The following is a 10,230-nucleotide window of genomic DNA, read 5'->3' as shown; positions in this document are numbered from 1 at the left end:
GGCTAGCGCGCAAGAAACCGGCGGTTGGAGGTTCCGAGCAAAGAAGAAGCCGCGGAGGGCACCGCGCGCACGCGCGCAGAGCTGGAGCCGGCCGGGCCGAGGGAGGTCTGGATCTCACTGCAGGCGCAGGTCGGTGTCCTCCGGAAAGGTGGAAAGAGTGCAAGTGTTTTCAGAGGCTGGACCCAGAAAGCGACCCTGCGGGGGACGGTACACCAAACAAAGCTCCCCCAGATGGGAGTTTCTCCGGTGCATTCTTCAGTTTCTCCCTCCAAAAAAAAAACAAAAACAAAAACAAAAAAAACCGATGGAACCCATTCCAAAAATTCCTTACAGCGCTAGAAACTAAGAAATGCATCACTGACCCCGTATCGGTATTGTACCTTCGATACCGAGTGCATCTGACTTTGAATGCACACGTTGGTGGTGTGTCAGTAGGGAGTGAGGAGGAAATGAAAAGTATAAGATTAAAATACTTCAAGGATTAGCTATTTTAGTTTGCTAGGTTAATATTCAAAATGTAAGCATTTTGTAGAGATTGAAAGGACACTACATAGACTCCATCACAGAGTTAGTGCTTTACAAAATAGTAAAATAAAGAATCCTGGCAAACCCTTAACCATAATAACCAGGGCTGTGCGGTGGGGAGGAAAAGAGAGAGAAGATTCAGATTAATAAAAACTAAGATTAAAAACAGCTGTCAATGAAATCTAAAGGATCATTAGCGAATACTACAAAACTTATATGTTTAAAATGCTGGAAAGGACAGGAAATGGATAAATTCTTAGACACGCGTAGCCTACCAAAATTAATTCAAGAGAATATGAGCAATTTAAACAGATCCATAGCAGTCAATGAGACCAAGGGCGAAACACAAAGTCTCTTAGCGAATAAAAGCCCAGAACAGATTAATTCTTAGTTGAATTCTACAAAACCTTAAAAATAAAAGAGCTAGCGCTAACTTCTCCAAGTGTTCCATAAAGTAAAAACGCTATCAAATTCGTTTGACAAAAGTCAGCATTATCCCGGTACTGAAGCTGAATAAGGCCACTTCACTAAACCTCATAGAAACAAAAATTCTCAACAGAAGCCTTGCAGACTGAATTCAAGAACTCATTGAGACTACACACCATAACCAAGCTGTTTGGATGTAAGTATAGTTCATCCTATGCAAATCAACAAATATAATACAACCCCAAAAACGGCTTTAAGGAGAGAAACCACAAGATTACCTCAACAGATGCAAGAAAGCCTTTGATAAAGTTCAACTTCCTTTCATGTTAAAACCCTGAAAAAAAACTAGGAATAAAAAGAACATACCTCAATATAGTAAACACTGGATATGACAAACCTATAGTAAACATTACCAAATGTGGAAAAATGGAAAGCATTTCCCCCAAAATCATGAACGAGACAAGGGTGTTCACTCTCTCTGCTCTTATTCAACATGACGCTCAAAGTCTCAGCTAAAGAAACAATCGAGAAAGAGAAGAAAGAGATACAAATGGGAAAGAAGTAAAAACAAACAGAACACCCTATTTGCAGATGACATGATCCTGCACTTAAAAGATCCTAGATTCCCCAAGAAGTTTTGGGCTAGAGAGATAGCACGGTGGTTAAGAGCACTGGCTGCTGTTCCAGAGGACCCGGGTTCAATTCCCAGCACCAACATAGCAGTTTACAACTGTCTGTAACTCCAGTTCCGGGGGATCTGACAACTTCACACTAATGCAAATAAAATAAAGTTAAATAAATTAAAAAAGAGAAAGAAATTCTTAAATCAGACAGATACTTTCAGCAAAATCAGGATACAAAAATCAGTATGTCTCTCTGTACCAATAACAAACTTGTGGAGAAAGAAACCAGGAAAACCATCCCATTTATGAAAAAGACTCTAGATGAGCATTTCAAGACCCTGAGGAAAGAAAGTGAAGAAGGCACTCGATGATGAAATGATGTTCCATGAATGATGGTCCATGTTCATGGAGTGCCAGAGTCAATATTGCTTACACAACCTTATTCTTCATTTATTAACCACAGATACCACCCCATCAACTGTTTGGTTCCTGAAATAATACAGTCCATATATAAAAGTCAGATGAGTGCTTGATTCATTTGGAGCTATAGCAAACTCTCTCTCTCTCTCTCTCTCTCTCTCTCTCTCTCTCTCTCTCTCTCTCTCTCTGTGTGTGTGTGTGTGTGTATAAGAGAGAGGGAATATAATTTATAGATTTGACTAATTTAAATATCTCATATAGGTGGGATTGTGCAGTGTCTACCTTTCTTTGCTTTAGATTTGTGTGTTTATATGTATGTGCATGCTCATGTAGAGGTCAGAGGACAACATGTTGTTCCTCAGGTATCATCTACTTTTTTAGACACAATCACTCATTGGACTTGAACTTGTAAAGTAAACTAGACGTGCAAGACTGAAAGCCTCACCGATCCACCTGGCTCCACTCCCTAGCACCAAGACTACCAAGGTGCCACCATGCCCAGCATTTTCTACATGGGTTCTGAGGATGTAACAGGTTCTCATGCTTGCAAGGTAGGCACTTGGTGACTGAGCCTTGTTTATTTTTTTCAACATACAAGATTACCATCAAGGCTTGGCAGTGGTGGCGCACACTTTTAATCCTAGCACTCAGGAGGCAGAGGCAGATGGATCTCTGAGTTTGAGGCCAGCCTGGTCTACAGAGTGAGTTCCAGGACAGCCAGGGCTGTTACTGTTACACAGAGAAACCCTGTCTCAAGGAAAGAAAGAGAGGAAGGAAGAAAGGCAGACAGACATGAATAGTTTCCTTTCTGAGACTAGATGAATTCACTTACTATGATTATCTCCCGTTGCGAACATTTTCATGCAAGTGACATAACACTTCATTCTTCTCAGAAAAATTCGTCACTTTATAACTGGATCATTTTTGCCACATCATCAGGAACGTTCACCTTATGGTATGAATGTAGCTCACCTGTGTATATATATGTAAGTGTGCAGGTGTATATACATGCCCATGAACTTGTGCAGGTGTGAAGGCAGAGTTCAAATCTGGGTGTCTTCTTCTATCAATCTCCACCTTATTATTCTTTAATGTGCATGGGGGTTTTACCTGCATGCATGTCTATGTACCACATGCACGCACAGGTGCCCATGGATGCCAGAAGAGAGTATCAGATCCCTTGGAACTGGAGTTACAGACTGTTGCGAACCACCCTGTGGGTGCTGGGACTCAAACCCAGGTCCTCAGCAAGAGCAGCCAATACTCTTAACCTTATTTTAGAATATTTTTTATATGTATGCTAGTTCCTGAACGTATGTACATGCTGCCCATGTGTGCAGTATCCTGAGGCGGAAAGAGGGAGCCAGATCCCTCGAACTGGAGTTACAGATTGTTGTGAACCACCATGCGGGTGCTGGAAAACAGATCCAGGTCTGCTGCAATAACAGCCAGGGCTCTTAACTGTTGAGCTGTCTCTCCAGCTCCGCCAATCTTATTTTTGAGACAAGGTCTTTCACTGAACCTGAAATTTGTCTAGACTGACTGGCAGAGTGCTCAGGATCCACTTGTCTCAGTCTCCACCCCACCTCCTGCCCCGCCCCCAGCACTGAGTTACAGATGCACACCCCTGTACTTGGCTTGTATGGCTTCTAGAAATCCAAATTCACATCATGCTTGGGCAGAAAGCATTTTACCCACTGAAGCATCTCCCCAGCCCTTGGATCACTGTTTTTTTGTTTTGTTTTGTTTTTTTGTTTTTGTTTTTTTTTTTTTTGGTTTTTCGAGACAGGGTTTCTCTGTGTAGCTTTGTGCCTTTTCCTGGCACTCACTTGGTAGCCCAGGCTGGCCTCGAACTCACAGAGATCCGCCTGGCTCTGCCTCCCGAGTGCTGGGATTAAAGGCGTGCGCCACCACCGCCCGGCCTTTTTTTTTTTTCTCTAAAGATTGAATAATAAATAAGCTCTACTTCATGTATGTATTAACTATTCTCTATCCACTCCTTTATCATGGTAATTTAGGTTGCTTTCATCTCTTGACTATTCTGAACAAAGTTCCAGTGAACATGGGTGTGCAAATATTGAGGTCCTATTTCCTAAGCATATGGTAATTTTGTTTTAAAGGAATCATTATATTGGTTGCACCACTTAATTGTCCCACTAACAGAGCACAGGGTTCCAATACCCACCCTCCAAACACAGAGTGAAAGACAGAGGTATGAGGATGTACTATAAGGTGAACATTGTTGATGCTGTGCTAAAGGAAATTTTTTAGTTATCTGTATTTTGCGTGTGAGTGATGGGTGTTCTTTACGTATTCCTCACCAACGCTTATTTTCTTTGATGACTAGAATGCAGAAGAGTCACAGGGGGAAGAAAAGGCAAAGTGGCTTCCAGGTGACTGTCAACTGGGCTGTGAGGAGCAGAACAGGGGGACTATGGACACGGCCTGGTTCTGCCCACCAAAGTCCCAGCTAACAGCCACCGACAACTTCCAGCAACATGAGTGACTACAAAGATTTGAATCCACGACTTCTGCATGAATCCTGGTCCCTGACAACCTCTGTCCATACTGTAGATTCATGAGAAAATGCACATTTCAGCTGGAAGGTTTGGGGTGACTTACTACAAAGCAATTGATGCTTGAAATACTAACAATAGTTAGCCCCTTCTAGATCCTTCCCTGCTCACACCTTCTTCCTACCTCCCTAACTATACTTATTATTATAATATACCTATACTTATTATTCCTAATGCTTTTCCTTTTTGACCACTAGTTTTTATATGTATATGAACATAGAAAAGTATTGTTATGCATATATAACAATAAACTGGTTAAATCATATTCTGCTTGCTTTATGTATTTATTCCTGTCAATACAGGCTAGCTCTATTTATAAAATCTTATCACGTGCAAGTGTGCATGAGTGTGTGTCTGTATGTGTGTGTAACGGGGGCATGTATGTGCCATGGTGCATGTGTGGAGCTCAGAGGATAGAGACTGAACTCAGGTAGCAGGGCTTTCAATGGAAAGTGCTTTGACCCACTAATTTATCTAGCTGGGCCATTATTTTTGCTCTTAAAATACTTACATGATTTTTCCCCTTCTAGTGCTGAAGATTCAACCTAGCATCTTATAAATATTAAACTAAGCACAAGGATCCTTCCCCTGCCCTATGACATGGGAGACATCCGAACACTGAATAAATAGGTTACTGAAATAAAATACATGGACAGGATACGGAAATTTGTAATGCAAGTCACATTTTAATACAGTTTCAAAACCACTTCCCGATATAACTACAAATTTAGTCAGGAAAAATATGACATATCTTAAGCATTGGTACACTGCTTTAAAGCACTGTTTTTCCTGAATCCTTTGCTTACTATCTGAGATGACAAAGGTTTCAGAGGTGTCCAACATTTTGACACTGTGATACGACATTGTCATCTACAGATGTGTTAGGCTACAGGTTAGACATGCCCTACTGAAATAGTCTATGTGAGCATTTTATGCTCTGTGTAGTTTTTCCCCCAGCAGCTTATTATAAATAAAGCTGTTGGCAAAATTAAACAGGGAATAAAGCCCTCGTCGTAAGTTGATAAAATTTGCAAGATTATACTTTTAAACATTTTGTTACTATAATTATTAGTAAAAGCCACCCCCATAGAAAAATTCAGCAAAAATCTTTATTAAAAGAATGTACTCTGGCTGCCATAAAATCTCTACATTTGTGTTTAAAAAATAAACAAATATCAGCATGTGGTACATGTCTTTAATCCCAGCAATTGGGAGCTGGAGGCAGGATGACCACTGCAAATTTGAGTCCAGTCTGGGCTGGGAGGTAAGATCCTGGCTCAAAAAACCAAAACAGAGAGGAAGAGGGAAGGGAGAGAGGAGAGAGAATATTAACAAACAGATGAATAGATTTACCAAAGGGATTCTCTATGAAATCAGAACAAAGAAATATTGATTGCTTGTAGTACTGACGTGGAAGGCTCAGGAGGCTGAAATGTTTTTGGTGTAGCCAATGAGACTTCATGGTGTTTTAACAGTCCCTCTTCTACTTAGTGGAGGAAAAAAACCTCCGTCGGCTCTCCTTTTACCTTTACAAATCACCAAGGGCTTTAATTATTTAACTCACCTGGGGACCATATTGGCTACGATAATTGCATTACTTAACAAACTGGGTGAGTCTTTTTAAACGACCTAATAAAACTGGCTAAAAGCCAGGGTAGAATGGAGAAGCTGAACCCCATCTGTGGAGAGGCTAGGTGCTTTCTGTGGAATGGAAAAGCAACAATTTTAATGCCCAGTCTAAAATATTAACACATCCTGGGTTCAGTCTTGACTGTGTTTAGAACACAGGAAACCCAACATTTTAAAACCAGATCTCTATCTTGTTCTCAAAACTAATTTTCTACCACAGTGAATAAAAGTGCTCATAACTGATAATATACAACACTAAAAACCAAAATTACAAATGGCTTCTGTCTCATTGCCAGCAACGAGAGTGTTAAATGCTTGATAGTTATAAAAGCTAAAAATATATATTCATTTCTTACTTCCCATAGTTCTAAAATTATCATTATATAATTGAACATAAAATCATCTTTTGACCTGCTAACTAAAACGATTACATTTTGGAGGAATAAGATGCAGCTGCCTGGGTGTCTCATTATTACAGTGAACCAGCTCAATGGAATTAAACAGGAAGAGAACACAATTCAGGGGAAATACTAGTTTATTTGTTTTATAAAATAGAATGAGAAAGCTTAGTGTAGATGGTCAGGAGGAGACAGTCCTGGGTGTCACCTTGATCAAGAACAGACCCACACATTTCTAATTCCTCCCCCAGCACAGACCGGGAAGTCTATTCCGGATCCCTGCCTCGTCACTTCAATTCTTCTTAAGGAATCCAAAATAAAAATACTTTGAATTTTGGTTACTCTTAAAGTTAGTACTTGCAGATGCCCTGGAAGCAACAGTTCAATTTGGTGTCTGGTGTCCCAAGAAGGAACAGTAAACTTAGTCCACAGCCACGTGCCCTCGGCTTTCAAAGGCTGTGACCAATTATCTGCGAGTTGTAGTCCGCGGGCTCCATCTTTAAAATGTGTGGGATGACACTGTCGATCCGCACATTCCCAATGAGACCTTTGAAGAACAACTCCTCGGTGATGGTGGCGTTCATCAGTCTCAAAGCCGGCAGTCTGAGAAGTAGTCGGGACAGCCTGGAAGGAAGCAGCGGAGTCAGGTGAAAAGCCAAAGAGACTTAGGAGAAAAGCATCCATGCCAAAATAAAGAACAAAATGTCAAAACCCAATCCAAAACTTCAGATTGTCAAGGCTTCGAATGACATGACAATCACCTACACACGGCTCCAATCTCCACAGCAAAGCCGTGCTCTGCACTGCTTCACCACGACCACAGAACTACATTATTAAACCATGAGTCAGGTTCTTTTAAGAACAGCTTCCCAACAATGTTTTTAAATGTTTTAACCATGGTTTTAAGAACAATGTTTTATGTTATCAGAACACGGGAGGGCTGATAACTTTTCTTTTGAAAATGCACACACACAGAGACACAGGCAAACACAGAGACACACACACACACAGACACAGAGACACTCACACAACAGAGACACAGGCACAGAGACACATATAGACACACACAGACACACAAAGATACATACACACACAGACACAGACACAGACACACAGACACACACATACACATACACACATACACATACACACACACACACACACACACACACACACACACACACACTCTTCTAGAATGGTCTAACAGGCAACCAACGCCATTATAAAGATCATGGCTATGGAAACTGGTCATTGGGTTCAAACCGTGACCCAACTGCCCCTTTTACATGAAAGCGTCACTTCCTCCAGGCCTTTCCACAGAGCTGGTGTGAAGATGAGTGATGCTTCCTGACTAATTCAACGTTTAGGAGTAAGTTCATAAAGGCAGGACCATTAGCTTGTGTGAAAGTGTATTTGAAGCTAAAAATTGCAGTTCAAGGGTAACAACTTTACATAAGCAGGGATGTGAAAGACTGAGAGAGCATCCTTACTCTGGTGCTCTGGCTTGTCAGGAAGTAAAACAAGGGTTATCTGAACACAAACCCTGAACGAAACACCTGACACCCGAGATGGGTACCACACGGTCAACAGGAGAGCAGTCTGTACAGCATGGATATGCTAGGCAGAGGGTGATGCAATCCAGGATGGGACAGAACAAGAGAACACGACCTTTCATGGCTACTCACAATAGCAATTAGAATGCATGAATAATTCCTGGAATTCTTTAGTTAATATTTCTAGTCTGAGACTGACCACAGGTAACTGAAACTATGCATAAAGAAGCCTACTAGAATTTTGATAAGTGCATAGTATTATCATAAGTGCAACAGACATTAAACCCAGCAAGCATGGTATCATATGCTTATGATTCTTAATCATTCTGATCTACTGTCCTTTCTTCAGAGATAGGTGGCTGTTTTTATAAAAATAAGAAAGGAGAGTTGCCTCCCACTCCAAAGAACATTGGCAAGAAGTAACTTGGAAGACTTATCATAAGTTGTGTTTCAAACTGAATTATCTACCAGCTGAAGAGTGTTTTAATTCATTGTTTTCCTCTCTCTTTTCACTAATTATTTCATCTGAAAAGTTGGGCTCTGACAATCCTGTGTCTTTGAGCCAGGTCTTCACCCTCTATTTAAAGCAGTGGTTCTCACCCTTTCTAACGCTGCGACCCTTTAATACAGTTCCTCATGCTGTGGTGACCACCAATTATAATACTGTTTTTGTTGTTACTTCATAACTGCAATTTTGCTGCTGCTAAGAATCATAATGTAAATACTTGTTTTCCAATGGTTTTAAGCAACACCTGTGAAAGGGTTGTTCAACCCCCAAAGGGGTCTTGAACCACTGATTTAAAATGAGAACTCATTAGCTATTGCATGTGAGGTCTGGTAACAGCTAGTTTGTCCCCTCTGTTGTTGGTGACTCTGTGTGTCACCACTAAACTAAAGCCCTGGGAACGTCTTCAGTTCTGTCTTTTTGTGGTGCTGAGAAGGACACTCAGGAGCTTACATACACTAAGCAAGCACTCTTAATGCCAAGCTGCAATGACAGTCACATTATGGCCTTCAATAGCATTAACCACTGCAAAGGTCAGGGCTGACTAAAACACTTCATTCCTCCGAAAATGGAAAATGATGCAGAACAGATTTACTAAAAAGCTTTTAGGCCAGGCATAGTGTTGCATGTCTAGGTATAATCTCAGCAATCTGGAAGCAGAAGCAGGGGAATCATAACCAAGGCTATCCTTGGGTACATGTAAATTCAAGGCAGCGTAAGCTACATGAGACCCTATCTCAAAACAAATGCAAAAATAGCTAGAAGTTTCTCTGGTCCTGCCTGGGCCCTGCAGTCCCATGGCCTGCTTATAAAATAATCACACAGAGGCTTAATATAATTTATAACTGCTCGGCCATTAGCTCAGGCTTATTACTGACTAGCTCTTACACTTAAACTCAGCCCATTTCTGTTCATCTATATGTTGCCTCGTGTTCTGTGGCTTTACCTGTGTGCCATTACATGCTGCTCCCTGGATGGTGGGCTGGCATCTCCTCACTCAGCCTTCCTCTTCCCAGAATTCTCCTTGTCTGCTTATCTCGCCTATACTCCTGCCTGGCTACTGGCCAATCAGTGTTTGATTAAACCAGTATATAAGAGCATTATTCCACAGCATACAAATCCTTTAAAAGAATGGCGCTGAACAGCATAAGTCTTGAGGTACCTGTAGGTGTCATCTGGATACGTCCTGGTGATATAATCCTGGAACTCCACATAAGCCTTTTCCTGAAATCTCTCAATCAGCTCCATGTTCTCCAGGCCTGGATGATCTAAAACATAAAAGAATATAGTTACCCAAGTTCTGAATGCTCACTTAATAATTCATGGATGTGAAGAAGGGGGAGGAACCAATAGTTCATCAGAAACAGAAGCGCCACATACAATGTTTTGCTCCTTCATTCCATAAGTATTTACTGGATACACCACCAAACACCACATTGTAGCCAGTGGTAACTATTATAACATCTAATAAAAACCAGATCACTGTGTGTTACCAACATGTTTTCTTCTCAAAAGTAGTGGAATGCTTTTTTGTTGTAAGACTAAAATTAAAAGACTAAATTTAAAAGCACCTTT

At 41.0% G+C, this 10,230-nt stretch overlaps 1 protein-coding gene and 1 long non-coding RNA gene across 7 annotated transcripts in view; one reads left to right on the top strand and one right to left on the bottom strand.

Annotated features, from left to right (window-relative positions):
- Positions 1–19: 19 nt before the first annotated feature.
- LOC128119699 (uncharacterized) lies at positions 20–4,835 on the top strand. Its single transcript, XR_008221631.1, has 3 exons — positions 20–129; positions 2,376–2,545; positions 4,342–4,835. It is a non-coding gene; the product is annotated as an uncharacterized LOC128119699 (long non-coding RNA).
- Positions 4,836–5,228: 393 nt separating this feature from the next.
- The window catches only part of Nr2c1 (nuclear receptor subfamily 2 group C member 1), a 50,367-nt gene continuing 45,365 nt past the window's right edge, over positions 5,229–10,230 (bottom strand). For all 6 annotated transcript variants that reach the window (XM_052753156.1, XM_052753153.1, XM_052753155.1 and 3 more), the window contains 2 exons: positions 9,818–9,923; positions 5,229–7,221 (listed from right to left, as the gene is read on the bottom strand). In XM_052753156.1, coding sequence (XP_052609116.1) covers positions 7,047–7,221; positions 9,818–9,923 — 281 coding nt within the window. In that variant the 3' untranslated portion in view covers positions 5,229–7,046. The remainder of the gene's footprint in view (positions 7,222–9,817; positions 9,924–10,230) is intronic.

This window comes from Peromyscus californicus, unplaced genomic scaffold (assembly GCF_007827085.1).
Source record: "Peromyscus californicus insignis strain IS unplaced genomic scaffold, ASM782708v3 Scaffold_24__1_contigs__length_46423439, whole genome shotgun sequence".
In the NCBI taxonomy this organism is placed as follows: Eukaryota; Metazoa; Chordata; class Mammalia; order Rodentia; family Cricetidae; genus Peromyscus; species Peromyscus californicus.
Note: the sequence above shows the minus strand (reverse complement) of the source record. Positions and strands in the feature narration are given on the sequence as shown.